This window comes from Lipophrys pholis (assembly GCF_963383615.2).
Source record: "Lipophrys pholis genome assembly, chromosome: 6".
In the NCBI taxonomy this organism is placed as follows: Eukaryota; Metazoa; Chordata; class Actinopteri; order Blenniiformes; family Blenniidae; genus Lipophrys; species Lipophrys pholis.
Window position 1 is genome coordinate 24382836 of NC_137629.1, and position 18274 is coordinate 24401109.

Sequence of the window (18274 nt, forward strand, 5' to 3'; positions counted from 1 at the left end):
AGCCAACAGTTGCACTGGTCATAGTGAGCTTCCGAAAATACGAAGACGAGACCAGCGGCAGCTGAGTGGCTGAGAGGTGCTAATCTTGTCAGAGCACTATGATCACCAAGATTATAGTGACACTCTCTCAATCACCAAGGCTGTAATAACACTGTATCCCACTCATCCCTCCCAATCCTCCCCTTTTTTTTCTCCCTCCAACTCAGCCTCTTGTTGCTTGCTCTCTTTGTCAGAGAACACACACACACACACACACACACACACACACACACACACACACACACACACACACACACACACACACACACACACACACACACACACACACACACACACACACACACACACACACACACACACACACACACACACACACACACACACACACACACACAGCGTGGGTCATCGCAGCGCTGGTGGCCACAGACTAGAGCGAGAGGTCGACCCCACCCTGCTATTATCCCTGGAGTCCTGCTCAGTTTGAAGGCAGCGATGTGGCACATTGAATGGAAGGCCTACTGGGAGCGTACAAGCAGGTGAGGATTCAGAAGGGAAACACACACACACACACACACTCACACACACAGACACACACACACACACACACACAGACATAGTACAGGCATGCCGACACACACGCGACCACGCATTCAATTGCTGTCAGTCCACCATGAGTTAAACAGCCAAGGAATAAAACCTTCAAATATGCAGGAAACACACACATACGCATTCATACATGCAGGAATACATGACTGCACACACCGACATATGCTGAGTGTGGTAATAAGGCAGTCCTGCTCTCCAGGGATGGAGCCAGTGGCCACAGAGGGGGAGAGAGGAAGCAGCTGGCTGCTGAAATACTTCCCCTCCTAGCACTGTAATTTCCTCCCAGAAGCACACCTGGGCTATTCACACATGTATACTATATTTGCGTGCATGTGTGCATGTGTGTGCGCTGAGTGCACACAGAAGAGTGTTCATGCACCCGTGCGAGTCGTGTGTTTGTTCTTTAGTTCTGCTTGGCTGCCTGTGTGTGTGAGTCTGTGTGTGCGTGTGTGTGTTTATGCAGGTATGCACTAATGCACACTGCTGATTGAACATGAATCCCTCTTGCCCAATATAACAGCGAAATTATTACACAGCATCACAAGTTATTACATACATAAAGCACATGTTTTGTACATATTGCAAGCGCTGAGAGGGTGCTGCCGCCGCTTTGTTGATATGAGACCACAGGCAACTAAAGTATGTGACCAGAATCTGAGCCGGGAGATTTTTATTTAATGGGGAAAAATGTGCTGGAATTATGGTAAGAACTGTGACATAAAAACACAAACGAAAAGCACGTTGAAGACCACACTTGTCTATTTTAGAGTGCTAATTTGAGTTTTATAGCTGCTATTTAAACACACAGAGGTTTGTAGACTGTGGAAGTTGCTGCTAAGCTTTGAGGTTTTCCCAACTAAAAATACTGGACCCCAGACAGGCCTTGGGAAAAGGCCTTGTTTACAAGTGCTAAATATGGAGAAGGAATTCGTCCTTAAAACCTCTCATTTTAGAGCTATGAGCATGAGCTTCATGACATAGGTCAGATCTCTTTATTTGCACTCTTAGGAAGGTTTAAGGGGAATGGAGAGACGACAGTCTGTGTATGGGATTATGTTGCTTCAGGGAATTGTGCCAGATAATGGGAATTGACAAAGGCATTAATCTGGCAGTTAAAAGTGAGATGAGTGATGTTGTGTAAATTGCAGCTAAGACGTGATTACAACAGTATTCTTGATTATATCAACATAGTAATTCAACAACCTAATCATAAGTCAACATCATGGCAACTTAAAAATCAAAAGTGGGCAGAGGTGTCAGTGCTAACTTTGACAATAGTAAAAAAAAAACAAACAAACAAACAACTGTCCGTGTGAATGTAGGAGCCTTTGTTTGTATGCATTCAGGACTCCGGGTCCAAAGGGATGGAGTTAAGGGGACCTTTAAGTGCAATCTCTTAAATACGGCTGAAGTGACAGAGAATGTCACTTTCCAAGTGTTTTCAGGTGGCTGGTTAGGATTTCTACCAAGAGGCACATCACCCTGCTAAGTGTCTGTTGGGAGCTGCTGCTACACACTGAAGATGAGATCAGGCCATTTATGAGTTGTGCACATTCATATCTCTAAGTGCTTAGTCATGGGTCTACTCTTAAAACCTCCACACCACATGACTGTCCTTGTGTCACACCAGCAGAGGAGGAGGGCTGAAGAGAGAGAGGCAAAGGGAGGAACAATACTTCACCCAGGAACTGACATCCCTGGGACATTATTTTGAAATGTTATGACATTTTTTTATGCCGCTAGTGAACAGATCTACTATTATATGTCTTTTGGAAAATAAAACATTATAGAGAATTACACATATTTCATAATTCACTGAAATTTCTATGCAGAGTTTGCCTGCTTGACCTCTGACCTACAATGTGGTATTGGCCAAATGATACCCTAAATAAACGTATAAACACAATTGCATTACTTCTAGTCATGTTTGCAGTACACAGCAGATATGATCCATCAGTATTGAAAGGAGCACGATCTGGGAGTAAAATACACTTCGGTGTGTTCTAACAAAAACACAACAACGTTCAGCTTCGGGTAAGATTTGCATTTGTGGTCAGCGAATTTGTAAGAGTGTTCAACCTTCATTGTCTGGATGTGGGAGGTGGAGCATTTCTTTACAGAAGCATGCACCGCTGGCCTCCGTCTCACCCTCTTTAGCTTTAACAAAAACTGATGTCTATCGGCACGGTACGCGTTCGCTTACTCCAGCAGCGGACACTGGCCCAGAACTGTAGAACGCAACGCAGTACAACAGCAAACATACAAGTGCCCCTTTACAACTGCACTGCCTGAGGGCCGAGACAAACGCCGGCTTTGTGTAGATTGCATTGCGTCTGTTGTTGCTGCCTCCGTCTTCCACCCAGTGTCAGACCACAAGCCTAATTGCAGTCACTTTGCCCCAGTGGCTGTAGGGAGTCGTTCTGCTTCGAGAACAATACAGATCTCTGAAATGTCAATGAAAACAAGTACGCTGCTCAGCGGACCACACTTTGTCAAATCTACTGCAAGGCTTCAGAACGGAGCGATGTGGTACCACACAACGAAAACGTGCATTGGCTGAATGTTGTGCTATTATGTAAATCAAACTGTTTATCTGACATATTATTAATTCACTCAAGTGAAAACAATTATTAACTAGAACATCACCCGGTAGAGCGCAGACCTTCGCCAACGCCACATTTGTTTGCGGAACTGAGTTAGCATTGCCAGCTTGATAGCCGCTAGCTCATATCGATGCTAACTAGGTAGGTCAGGTAGCTCCATCACTGTGTGAAACACTGAGCAGGGAGCGTCTCCATGGCAACAGACGCTGATCTCCTTTAATCTCCACGAGGCGCCTCGCTCATCCACTTTGTATGGGAAATGGTTTTGCAGTTTTTTGGGATTTATTTGGAAACAGTAAGTAAGTTAACGTTCCAAAATCGAATGAAATGGTAGTTTTTGGGAAAAGTTGGTTACATACATAAATACAAACCAACAAATAAATAAATACAAGCAGACAAATACATAACCTTCTCGGCCAACTTTGTTGGTCGCCCAACTTCTGTTGGCGAAGCTAACCATGAGAAAAGGAACAAGACTGTATGTCGCAGAACAATGGGAGACAAAAATGTATGTAACGGCAGCTACCCTCAACACGATGGGCAATCACGACGATATCTGCTGTTGTTGCATAACTTCTACGGTCCTCTGTTGACCGATGAGGTATGTTAACGTGTGGCCGATGTCACGGCCGTGCGACCACCAACTGCATGCAGTAATTTCCTGACAGAGGCCGAGTCATTACACCCTGCAGCTACTCTACAACCAGCCGAAATGCAGCAAAATCCACAGGAAGGCTCTGTTTGCAGAACTGACACCTCGAGTTGGCCTCTTCTCCTCACCATCCTCACCATCTTGTCCTCTCCTCAGGTTTTTCCATGCACATATACACAAAAAAAAGGGCTCACTACTTGGTCAACGTCGTGTTGTTTGGCTTGACAGCACATTCGGCGCCCCGCGATGACATACACAATGAAATCAATCCTTTTGTATCTACACCTGACGTAGCTGGCGCCACTTAAGTAACTTGGCGCCACTGGCTACGTTTCACTGCACAATTGCAGTGAAACGTAGGCACAACCAAGTTTGACAGTGTGTTAAGTAATAAACTTGTAAGACTGCTAAAATCACAGTGTGATGAGGCCATAACGCAAAAAGTAGCGGCTGAAGCTAAAAACACCGAAGGAAATAAAATTTGAAGAACAGAAAGGCATTGATCAAAACCACACATAAAAGAGGATAAAAATCAAATTGTTGAGCACATAAAAAAAATTTGGGTTGAAAGATGGGAGTCTGTTCGCGCATCAAAAAATGAATGGCAATCCTTCGTTTTCTATCGCCGCAGCGATTAATTGACAAATGTGCCACATTAATAATAAAGCGGGCTCTCTCTATTTAGGGCATTGATTCACACCTCCTCAGCTTATGGTGTAAGAAACCGATCAATCTCGCTCCTTCCTCATCTCTCTTTCTCTCCTTCTTGAGCTCTTCTATTACCTTGCTAAATATAACTTCCGTCCCTCTGTCTTTAGCCAGGAAATGAGTCCAACTTTCAATAACTGCTTGTGAATTAGGCAAGCATGGCAAAGGAGATCTTCAAAAATGATTGATTGATCATTTATTAATTTGCTAATGTCGTTGATTGAGCTATGGGGGGGGGACTAAGAAGATAAATTAATTATATTAAAGAATTAGAATTAGATTTAAAAAAAAGAGTAAAGTCTGAAGCATCGATAATGTAAGTCTTGTCCATGAGGCGCCGATTTCACAGTGATATGCTGTAACAACTGGAAGGTAAACTGTGTGTTTACATAATGGTTTGGTCTAGAATAGCTAGATTAAAAAAAAAAGGAAAAGAAAAGCAAGAGAGAAACGAAGAGATAGATCCACATCAAATGCTGCTGGGAGCAACACATGCCTGCTTGTCTGTCTGTCAGTCTGCTTAGCCTTGAAAATCCCAGCACTCAAAGCCAGACGACCACAGAACTCATGCCCACGCGATACGTGCACGCAAACACACACACACACACACACACACACACACACACACACACACACACACACACACACACACACACACACACACACACACACACACACACACACACACACACACACACACACACACACACACACACACACACACACACACACACACACACACACACACACACACACACACACACACACACACACACACAGTGGCCTGTTCTATCCTACGCTATTGATCTGCACCCCACTCTTCATTAGAAAAAGAGATTCAAAGGCAACAAGGAGCAGCAAGACTCGTTGTGAGCGTCTATGTGTCTGTGTGCATGCTGCATGTGTGTGTGTGTTTGTGTGTGTTCAGAGGTGTTGCTGTATGATCAAGGGAGTTGTGTAAGCTGTGTGGTTACATCCTGTATACCAGTGTGGTTCTATAAAGTTTCGTTTTTTTCTTCCTCCCGTAGTATGTCTGTGAAGGGTCGTGCTAATACGCATGTGTGCACGTATGTGGATGTGCTGCCAGGTATCAGTATCAGTGGGAGCAGATCTGTGTTACTCTAATGCAGCCTGTCCTCACTGGGTGTTCCTATGGAAACTCTCTCTCCCTCTTTATTCTTAGACATTCTCAAGTCAACTGCTCAGAATAGGAAGACACAGATCTCATCTATTGCAATGCACTTGTGATAAAGTGCTTTGGCTCACACCTGAGCAGCATGGGAGACTCACTTCTCTGAGAAGGTTTGAGGATATAGACTAATACACTGGTGGAGGTCAACCATTTACACTGACATGAACCTGAAGCGCGCATTGCAGCTAATATTTCTCCCTGCAAGTCAAATACTGAATCCCCCCCGACAGTGGAGCTGATTGTTCACAGCATCCTGTTTATTTATTTATTTATTTTCCCTTCTTGCATTTGTGTTGTGTTCAGCAATAACATAAGAGGATCAGCAGTAAGTAATTTTCAAAAAAAACAAATAAACAATCAAAAAAACCTAGCAGTGGATGGCGGTGGCGAACATCTGAGAATTATTTCTGTTCACCTAACAAATGTAAAAACTTTTTCAAACTTCACATAATCTCAAGAACTTCAGGTTGGCTGTGGGGTACTCACGCCTCTGCATGCTTGATTGATAAAAAGAAAACATGTGAAAACAACAACTAATACACCAGGCATTGACCAATATGCACCACGCTTCCTGCATTAAGTGGCGTCTTTTTGCATTGCTTCAAAGAAATCAGTTATAATGAATTACATTTGACAGCAGTTACAGAAAATGAATATCATAGTAAAAAAAGCTAAATTGCTTTAGCTCTTGCAGTAAACTGTGAGCTTTCACGTCTTCATTTGCATACACCTCAAATGCCAAACTAAGTCTTTTATTGAATAAAAGACACTTTACCACTTTAAACAAAAATATTTGGAGAAATACAGAGCAAAACACGTCTAAATTGATTTTAGTAATGAAAGACCTTTTTGCATGTGTGATAATATTTAGACCTTGAGTATTAAAGTCCACTTGAACACATATTAGACGACCATGCCGAACATAAAGTGTTAGGCTTTCTCTAAACTACAGTCCCTTTTAGTTAATTTTGATTGCTGGTCTCATCTGTAGAGTGGAAAATGGAAGCAAATGCATACAACGACAAACCCAAAGACCTGAATGCACGCTGGTAATTATTTAGGCAGCTAAGGCAGTGTATAATTCTATAAGCCATTCAGAAGGTGTTACCTTCCCAATCAAACACGTGTACCTCCTTATATCACTTCTTTCTTGCTGGAAAATGAGTGCAGTGACGGGGAAATGCAATTTGAATGTGTGTAGGTGTAATCTTTTTGACAGGAGGGTATGCTCACTCTGTGACTCACCGCCTTTGCATACAATAGTTAGTTATGATTATATAACAAGGTGTATGTGAGGAAACAGTCCTTTAATATGCTTGTTTATTTGAGGGAAGCATAATGACAACAAAAGTTCTTTTTGTTAAAACTTGGGAGGCTTCAGGGTGAATGAGCGGGGACTTGGTTGAATCATTTTCATATGGAGCCAGTGTAACTAAAATGAGGAGCGCGGCGCTGTGCTGCAGTGTGTATGAAGAGCTCCCAGTGAGAGCTGCAAGTGGAGGACAGCACAATGGGAATGAGAGGCTAACCTCTGGAGTGGTAGTCCGCTGCTGCGCTACTGATGGGCACCTTCTTAGCGGCTGAAGAGCGATAGACAATGTGTGTCCTTCCTCTTCCTCCCTCCTCCTCCTCCTCTTCGATCACCCCATGGCCCCTCTCCACTGGCTCGATAAAAAACTCCTCTTGCTCCGTCCTGATCATGCCGGCCTGAAAAAGATACATTATTTGTATGACATGAATATACACAGTTGACATCATGATCAAGGGCGACAGTCTCTCTTCTCAATCCAGACTTCTTCTCGTCTCCTTCCCTACCAATTTCTTTGAATCTGTGACAGTTTAGAGCAAGAAAAAAAACCCTGTATTTTCCTGCAGCGCTGTGTTCAGGACAGGTAGGGAGACAAGAGAAAGGGTGAGCACTGATCCCTCTTGGGGCCTTGGAGAGGGTTCAGAGTGACACACGGCATCTGAAATGGCCAGCAGAAGGGCAGGAGATGAGACTGTCCCACTCCAATCCTCTGCTAACACATCCTGTCAGGTAATTCCCCACATCCGCCACACACACACACACACACACACACACACACACACACACACACACACACACACACACACACACACACACACACACACACACACACACACACACACACACACACACACACACACACACACACACACACACACACACACATCAACCATGCAGGCATGCAAGCTCAAAAGAAGTGTGTAAGAAAGTGAAGGGGGGGGGGGGGGATGGAGGGAAGTAAGGAAGCGTGCATACAGCACATGCACGCATGCACACACGCACGCATGAAAACAGGCACTGGGAAAATTGCCCGTCACTCTCTCTTATTCCATCTGTCTGTTTAAGACAACTGGTAATTACCAAGGCAACGTACTGCTGTAGAGGAAAGCCATGGGGGAGATGAGCACGAAGGATGGAGAAGCTTTTGAGGAGCGGAGAGCAAAATAAAGAGTGATAAATGAAGAAAAGAAGAAACATCAAGACAATCAACACTTGGTTGTTCAGCGATTCCTCCTTTTCTGACACGGGGAGGAAATGACGGGAAAGTTGAAGAGAGCATAGCTGATGAAAAACAAATCCAGTATGCAGTACAGACGAAAGAACAATGAGAAGCTGCATGTTTTGCTTTTTATATTGCAAAGACATTTGTTTAAAAGAAATAAAGAAATCAGTTAGCAATGGCCAGAATACAAACTACTTTATATATATATATATATATATATATATATATATATATCTCTCACTGTGATCTGAATGGAATAAAAGATAGAATGTGTACACTCAGAGGCATGTTGGGGAAAAAAAGGACATTAACAAAAATAGCCCCATTATATGAACGAAAAGGTGCTCCCCCACCCCACCACCCCCACCCCCACCCCCCTGCCATTACCCTCATCTTCTCTCATTCCTCTCTCTTTTTTCCTCCTTACTAGTCCGAAGCTTTAGTCCCAGAAGGAAGTCGACAAGCTGCTGACCTCCACCCTCCACCTCCCTCCCCCTCTTTTCTCATTCCTCTACTTTCCCGAGCCGTGGTGTGGCATTCCGATCGGACCTGATGGATCTGCGATGGTGCATGCATTCCCACTCCAGAATACCAAGCAGTGTCGATAGGAGAGCGGTGTCAAAGAAAAAAGATGACATGTGGGACTTGGAGACATGGTTGGATCGATCAGAGCCAGCACAGTGGTGGGTGGGTGGGGGTGGTGGTGGTGGGGGGGGGGGGGGGGGGGAGGGGGGGGGGGGGGGGGGGGTACAGGAAGCCGTAGAAGTGGACATCTTTTGAAAAAAAAAAAAAAAAAGTCATATGAAAGCAGCATCAAAGTGCCACATTTCTATTAAGAGACATACTTTCTTCTCTTCCTTAAAAGACGACAGACTTTGTGGTCTTAGTAGTCTTATTAGTCGCTCCTGCATTGTGTGACATGTATTTGATAAACTTTGATAAACACTACGTTTGAGAAGATGATCTCGAGGTGTCTGTGGCTGTGCAACCATGACATTGGCCACGAAGACTGTACGGCATGACAAAACAGATTTTAAGCTCCGATCAAATAGATCATCACAGTCGCCCGTCTTCAATCTGGGACAGCCAAAATCCCAGAGTGTACGGCCAAGTCCTAATAATGGGATTAAGGGAGGATTGTCCAAGGGCTGTCCAGAGCAGGTGTGAAACTTTCTGAATGACGGGCCGGTACACCATCAGCCACCGTGGACCAGGAGAAGCAAGGTCACTTCTGGCCGGAAAATCAAATCAAATCAAATCAAATCAAACAAAGGGGGAGTTGATAGTGTGACGTCATACACCGGCAAGCCTGAGCTTCACTCACTTCAGAAACTCAATCAAGTTTTATTTCCTTCCTTTATTTTAGCTTCATTGGTAATTTAAGTGCGGTGCGTTGCAGTGTGTACTCACAGTGAACGTGAGTATGTTTGTGTGCTTGTGTATTTTGGGTGGAGATATCTGTGTTGACCATGTGTACACTGCCTTTCACTCGGTATTCAGCAGGAAAGGGCCAAAGCCTCCTTTGACCCTACTCTGAATAAATTAAGGATAGAGCAGCGATTCTTGTGCGCTGGGTCGCTGGCCCATTTTCAGCAAGATGTGGTTCTTTGCCCGGCCAAATAAAAGGATGAAAATCATTGTAGTGTCGGGCATTCACATTCCTTCATAGCAGATGGTAATAATGCCTTGTAATGTAAGCCGACAACCACAGTCTCACATTGTACAAGAAACCCCACACAGTTTGTTTGTAAATTACCTGGATTATTTTCTCGAATGGAAAACAAAAAATATAAGAGACCTTCAGAACCACCTTCTTAATTTACCTCCTAATGACACTATGAAGTTTCTCCTCGAGTGGCATTACGAGCGTGAGCGCCAGCAGTGAGCGTATGTCTGCGTTGTCTTCACTCATTTCTAACAAACACCATCTACTGGCAAATTGGGTGAAGAAAAGGTCCTGCACACATTCTATTTATTTTTTTAAACGATACAGGTTGGTTTGTTCCTCTCCATTCGCAGGACAACCAAAGAGTGTTAATCCCTCCAGGATGATTTGGGGCCGACCTCGGGCGCCTTCATCACAGTTTTCCTGGTACGCCAATGATGGAGGGTGATCGCTGGGATAATAATTTTATGGCCAAACCATTTCAGTTGGAAAAACAGACGCGCTTCAAGGTTAGACCACTTTGTGAGGAGTAGATTTATCAATACATTTGTTTTGCTTAACGTGAGGAGTGACCCGGGCGTCTGTTTTTAAAGAAATATTTACTATAAATGTTCCATTTGCCGCGACATCAGATCAAAAACCACCCCGGTTATCGTAACTTACTTTTTTTTTTTCCAAAAACAAAGTTCTGCTTGCTCGCTTGCGTTTTCTACAGGCTGATGCTTCATTTGCTGCTACGAACTCCTGCTATTTTCTCTGTAATTTGTGTAGTTTTAGCATTATCACTCCAAGACTGCTCTTGCCTGTTCGGGGACTTCTCGAGCCGCAGCTGCCTCGTCGGCTGCTGTTCTCTTATTACAGTAAATTCATTGTGCTCCTCTGGGTGATGAGCCCGAAGATGTTTTATTAGGTTTGACGTGTTAAAATTTAGCTTATTAGCTTCTCTCCCCTCATGAGACACTTAAATTTTTCATCGTCGCTCTCCGCATTTTATCATCACCTAAAAGCCTTTACAGTTCATGTGTTTGGATAGTACACAGGAAGTATCGCGCACATCTGGCTCAAAAGGTCAAATGGATTTCTAGCATTTACTGTATGTGTGCTGAGGTTGTGTCTCTCACCTCTAAGTTAGATATAGAAGTCCGGTATAGAAGATAGATGGATGATAAACTGTGTATAAAAACTGTTTGAGGCCTTTCTATCCAGTTTCTTTTGCAGTGAAGGTGTTTAGATGTCCTTGTTCATTGCTTTTAGAAAAATGTAAAAAAAAAAAAGAAAAGAAGCTCACCTCAGTTGTAGAAGGTGTCATGGCAGATGTCTCACTAATAGAATTAATCGGAATCGCTCGGATATGACAACATTTCAGATATACTTTTCCAGTATGAATAATAAACACATTGAGTTACGCTCACTATTTCAATTTTTTTTTTTTAAATGTGTTCTAAGATTCTGCTTGTGAATAGTTCAACTTGCTGTGTTTACCATTAATATGGGTTTTGTCAATTTCTATACAAGGTCATTTTTGGTCTCTTTATTTCAATTGGAGAGATTTGGAAACATTCCTTGTTTCCCCACATGAAATATTGATGAATATCACCATCCGTTTGATTGATCTCCCTTGGCTGTGAATTTTACTTCGGAGTACGGTCAAGTATCCATGAAACCAAGTTAAATAAGCCTCTATAATTCTATGACTAATACCAAAGTCACAGCCTGATAGGTAAACAGTGCAGCCAAAGATCCTGGCTGGAGATTCATACTAGGGCGAGCATTAGCGCAGTGCCATTCAGTGACTGAGCAGTCGCACTGCTGAAGTCATGCAGGTCTCAATAATGGCGAGTATATGGGAGCAAGGTTTTGTTTCATACATATTGTGAATTGAGTCACGGTTATGGGACGTTTGCATGGAAATAAAACATTAGCATGTGTCTTCATTCTTATTCACAAATCAAGATATATTGTATATGGTGTTATTATTACTCTCATGGTCACTGAAACGGTGACACTGACCACAACCCCCCGACCCCCAACCCCACCCCGGAGACCTGAATCTCATTAAGAGCGCCAAATCTGGATTCTGAACTCTGAGTGTCGAATTACAACTGTAGGGTTCCTCAGTGTTTGAAACCACACCAAGCTCTATTTGAAGATCTGAAAGGAGTAACTTGAGGCCGGGGGTAAGTGTCCTGAGGGGCACGTGAGACAGACGAGGAGCAGAAACGCAGTGTTGGAGTGGAGGAGCGGATGTTGTGGTGAGGATCAAAGTCACACTGGGCCGGGCCCTTCAGCTCAGGCCAGTGCAGCGAGAGCGCATGTGGATGTTTGATCTGGTGTCACGATGTGTGGCTGTGCGTGTTTGATCTGATTCATAACCCTGCTACTGCTGGCTAACTTCACACACAGTTGCACACACACACACACACACACACAGTTGCACACACACACACACACACACACACACACACACACACACACACACACACACGCACGCACGCACGCACGCACGCACGCACGCACGCACGCACAAATATAGCTTTGATAGTGAGTCACTCACACTGTGTAACCCTCCATTCATTCACCCTTTGAGTCATAGGAGAATCAGCCGCGTACAATAGTAAGGCTGATGTGAAAAATTAGACACACTTCGGAGGGAGAGATTAAGAGGACACGTCACCCGAAGTATTAACGCTGTCTCTTTTAATCGCATCAACAGCAAATTATACCTTTGTGCTGAGAGAGACCAACCCCAGCATAAGCCACGTTTTGTGCTCGGATTATAAATATGGCTCTGGTTAAAAAAAATAAAAAAATGTAATAAAAATTGTAGATTGATTTTAATTGTATGCAAGCAAAAACAACCCAAAAAAACCCCAACGCTATTTAAAACATTCAGTGAAACTAAATATATGAGACATTTATGACCCTTGGCAAAAGCTTTCCTCTCTGCTGCTCTGCTCTCGCGAGGAGAAAATGTAGCGGGCGGAAGGAAGGAGAAGAGTTTGCGAACTCCCGATTATGGTTAAATATTAAGACAGACTCATTAAGTGAATTAAATTAGTTGCTTAATGTTGTAAGGAGTGAGGTGATTGCCCAATTATGTTAATCATGGATATCAGAGGAGGATGAGCAGCGTAACTTCGGCACAGCAAACAAAATGTATTAAACATAAACATGTTAGAGGAGGGAGGCCGGCTTGTGCTCGCATTTTGTGATATTCCTTTCATCTCTGTCCTTCGTCAAATGCATGCTCATGCAGGATGTGTGTGTGTGTGTGTGGGGGGGGGGGGGCACAGACGTGCTTGTGTGTGTGTGTGTGTGTGTGTGTGTGTGTGTGTGTGTGTGTGTGTGTGTGTGTGTGTGTGTGTGTGTGTGTGTGTGTGTGTGTGTGCATGTGTTACGAGCCAGATGCCAAAGTGATTTAAGCCACAGCGATGCAGCCTTATCCTTCCCACCGTGTTCACTTCATTACATAGAGTGGTCTCTAAAAATGGTCACACACCTACACAATCCCGCATACGTACACGTGCAAGGCAGCCCTGCCCTACTCACTTCACATCTCCCGTTCCCCTTCTGCACCTCATTTGCAAATTGTTCATCTTTGACCTACATTGTTGATCACAGTTTGTCAGCCAAACTACACACTCCTTCTGGCAGTCTCTCTCCCTCTCTCTCTCTCTCTCTTACTCTCTCTCTCTCTCTCCCATACACACTCCAGAGACTGGGTCATGTCAGGATTTCATCCTGATGATATTCAACAGTTTGCAATCACTAAAAGGAACATTTTAAGTAAAAGTTTAAGTAAAAGTCTCACATTGCAAAGGAAGAACTTGAGTCGATAGGAAAGAGCCACTCTGAGGCTTCAGTGTGTTAAATCCAAAAGCATTTTTTTTTTTCAGTTATCGCACTCATATTCCAACCATTTGCAGTCCTCTCTCATTCTCTTTCTCCCTTCACTGCCACATTATCTGCTTCTCCTTTTGCTCCCTGCCTCCCTCTCTTCTTTTCCATCGCACTTATTGTATATCCTCCAGTGTTTTCCTACAATTCCATTAGTATCCTCTCCTATCGTACACCGTCCTCTTTCCTCCCCTCATAATAGCACTCCGAGTGTCAGGGAGAGAAGACAGACCCAGGTGTTGGAAAAAGAAACAATGGAGCACAGGGCACATTATTTCAACAGACTCTGGATGGCGCACACCTAAGAATAGCAGTGGTAAGCCAAACCTGGTTAGCTTGACAGCATGATCTGTGGAAATTCTGGTTCAGGGTGAGAGCGCCGACACAGACAGAAACACAGTTGCTGACAGTCTGGCAGATAGACTGAGTACCAGCCAGACAGACAGTTTGGGCTGCTTCAGTGTCCCGTGCGCTCTCTCGCTCTCTCTCTCTCTCGCTCTCGCTCTCCCAATTCCTGTTGTTATTCATCGGGACAGAAGCTCCCTCCCTCTGTTTTCTATCCAAACAGACATTATGAATCAGCACTATCAAGGATGGAAAAAGAAGAAGTCGAGACAGAATGAGCAGAGGAGTCAAAGCCGAACAAATATGTTCGGCTTTGACTCACCTCCACCCACCAGCAGGGTTTAAAAGGAAGTGGAAGGTAAAAATCAGATTAACGGGAATAAGTAGGACATTTTGAAAGCAAAGCATGAAAAGACCATAAGTGAAAATATTCCCTGGAAAAAATCTCGGCTCAATTAACAAGAATAAAAAGGGGAAAATCTAAACAAAACAGTCATTGACTCCATAATCAGCTCAGCACTGGAGCCAATGCTCTTCTCCTCCTTTTCTCCCCCGACTCTCCGTTGTGTCCTTTCGTTCTTCTCCTCTCAGCAGTCTGACAGCTTTCCCAGAAAGCCAAATGTTCTTGGCCTGACCGACAAGGAGGAGTCGGGACAAGTGTGGGGAATGTTTACAAGATCCAATCATCGAAAGCGCCCACACTTTAGTCTCCACTGTTGTCTTTTTCAACAGGACGGCTCAGGTATTAGCAGAGGGCCTGTATTTTCTGAACGGAGTGTCAGGTTTGTCGCAGAGGGCCACAGGCTGAACAACACGAGACGTCGCTGCCGGGCTGGCAGGAACGTGTCTCGTTTACAACCGTTCCAACAATGCCAAAATACTGTTCGGCAGTGCAATGAACTCCAAACAAACCCCGGGGCACTGGAACAAAAGTCTCTGAAGGAGCAAATGCCTATCGGGCTTGAAATCTGTTTACACCCTGGAAAGTTTACTTATATATAGCTTAAACCTGGAAATGAATAAATCTACATGATGAAAATAAAAATGAATAGATAAAATAGAATAAATAAAATTGCGGGCATCTCACAAAACTTTACAGGTTGATTAATCCGACAAGCGATTTCTGCCAGATTCACATGGTCCTGATTGGAAAGGTTGCAAATAAAAACAAAAAGAAATTATTTGCTGGGCTGTGATTTTCTGTTGAGTCGCTGCTTTGCGAAAGTATTAGAATAACTTTCCTGGAAAAGCGATGCATTCACTTACTACTTACACCGGAAACATGTTACTTCACAAAAATATGCTTCTTTTGCTTCCTTCAGCTGTTTCAAGATGAAATAAAAACTCAAGGAAATCCGGCACTTTTAAAATGTGTCTCGTTACGCAAACAAAATAGATGTTCTTCAGGCTAGTGCTGAACTGAAGTTTGATGGATTTTTACATCATATTAAATTCATTTGTTACAATAAAAATAAATGATAAAAAAAATCAAAATACACCAGTGAATCAGTTTTTTTTTCATTTTATTTAAAAATATGACTGTTGCTCAATTAAAAACATGTATTTTGTTTTACCATATGTCACTTTTATGTTTATACAACTGCATTACTTTCTGCTTTAAAGCAGCCAAGCCAAGGCTCTTTTATTGACTATAATTAATGTCAAGCAGAATAATAATATGCATGAACCAAAAAAGAAATTAAAAAGTCACCCGAACCGCTCTACAAATCCCCCAGTGAGGTGAATAGTACTGTTAGTACAGCGGGTCGTACATTTGGAGGCATTGAAGGTGGCAGATGAGTCAATAAGAAAACCTTGTTGAACTCCAGTGAAGAACACTGAGATGTGATTGAAAGCTGCGAGCCGGAGCTGTAAGTGGGCCTGAAGGTAAGAAATTGAGGAAGTAGGTCAGAAACACATTAATTGTGTTGTCCAACTCATTTGTAAAGGACGAGTTGACACACACTTTAATGGACTGAAGGTTAATCTTTACAGATCTCTCTCTCTCTCCCTCCCCCCCCCCCCCCCCCCCCCCCCACACACACACACACAAACACAAACACAAACGGCACCAGTCGAGCACCCATCAATCCTTCTTACAGGCCCAGCCCTGCAATCGATCAGTGAGTGTGTGTGTGTGTGTGTGTGTGTGTGTGTGTGTGTGTGTGTGTGTGTGTGTGTGTGTGTGTGTGTGTGTGTGTGTGTGTGTGTGTGTGTGTGTGTGTGTGCGTGTGTGTTTTGGAACGCTCACATTTGTGTGTGTGGTCTTCGAGATTGATAAATGACCCCGATTAGTGGCGACTGACCGCTCTATGATTGCGATCTAAGTGCAACGGAACAGCTGTCCTCATAGCAGTGTTGTCTGGACCAGTCTGTGATTAATACAACAGCACTTTAATGAATTACAAATCAACCACAGGCCTGGGATCTGCCGGCCAGTAATAATCACACTGCCGCACCTGTACGTTTCTGAGGAGGTCAGTGAAGGAAAACGGCATCGTGTGTTATACAAACAATCGGAAATGAGGAATCTTGGCTCGTTTGTTTATAAAATAGCTCAAATATTCTGGGATTTTGTTTTTTGTTTTTTATCTGCTCTTCTTCGGTCCATTACAAATGTTTGGATAAGCTGTTGGTTTAGAGCGTTGGAATGTGGATAAATTATGTTCTTCTCTACGAACAACACTTTGCACTAAAACACAATGAGCCCAGTTTTTTCTTCTTCCTTTTTTCTTCCCGCAACTCCCAGGGAACCCCTCCGAGTCTGTCTCTTGATGTCACTCCCTTTCTATGTCACTCTGCTTCCCTTCTTCCTGACCCATATCGACCCATCCCTGGTGCTGGAAATCACTTAAAACACACACACACACACACACACACACACACACACACACACACACACACACACACACACACACACACACACACACACACACACACACACACACACACACACACACACACACACACACACACACACACACACACACACACACACACACACACACACACACACACACACACACACACACACGTCGCTCGGATCCACACCCATCCCCTCAACCTTATCTCTACTCTATCTCTATATCGCCACATCTATTGGGTATACCTGTAACCTAGCAACAGAGCCGAGCGAAGACCCACCCCTACCTGCTCGCTGCGCTGACTGCTGGACTTAAAAACCAATCACATTTTCTCAGGGCAACAGCAGGAGCCAATCAAAGACTTGCTCCGACTGGGAGCTGGCCCCTGCTCGCCACCTTTTTGACCTCACACGCATTGAAAGACATGCATGTGCATGCACATGTAAGACGTCACGCAGACCAACACATGAGCGTAAGCACAAGTCCGCGGGGATCAGGAGAGCTGCGCAGCACTACTCTTTGCCTGTTCATTTCAGGACAACTAATCCTTTCAAATGAACGCGGCGAGCTACCTGTCGAAACACGTGACTGTGCGGCTAAGGTTTTTTTGTTTTTTTTCCCCCTTCCATAAACTGATGAAGACCTGCAGGAGATGTGCGGTATCTTGCTGGCAGAAATGTGACTCGGAACAAGCTCTCTCTGTGACAGGTCACTCTGTACTGTCAAGTGATGTTTCCTCACTGTCAGAGATCTTTTTACATCAGAGACTAATCAAGGCGGTCCTCCGAGAGGTTCGGTCTTCTTGACCACGGCATGCCTCTGAGTTCATTCCTGCCTGTTTTGATTGTGTTCTTCCTGCTCGGTGATGAATTAAATGTGATAGTGAAAGTGCGGCTTCCTGCTGCACTATTGTGGCACAAAATCAACATAGGCACCGCTGCTGCTATTTCCCCAAATAACGTCAAAACCTCTCGGACTCAAAGTGCCCTTCTCTCCTTCCCAATGTTATTTGTCTGTCCTTTACAATTCTTAGGCTCTCAATTTGTAGAATTCAAAAAAAATAAACTGCAAATAAGCACTCTGATCCAGTGTACCACAAGCAAACGGCCTAATTTATCATACATATCAGAATAATTAGAAAGGATTCCTTGTCGGTCCCAATGAAGATGGATTAATGACCAGACTGGAAACACAACCAGGATCATACAGA

General features: G+C 43.8%; 1 protein-coding gene across 1 annotated transcript in view; it reads right to left on the reverse strand.

The window, feature by feature from the left end:
• The window catches only part of LOC308110855 (A disintegrin and metalloproteinase with thrombospondin motifs 2-like), a 122712-nt gene that overhangs the window by 55455 nt on the left and 48983 nt on the right, over positions 1-18274 (reverse strand). The window contains exon 3 of the mRNA XM_080465467.1: positions 7291-7468. Within this exon, the coding sequence (XP_080321593.1) occupies positions 7291-7468 (178 nt within the window). The remainder of the gene's footprint in view (positions 1-7290; positions 7469-18274) is intronic.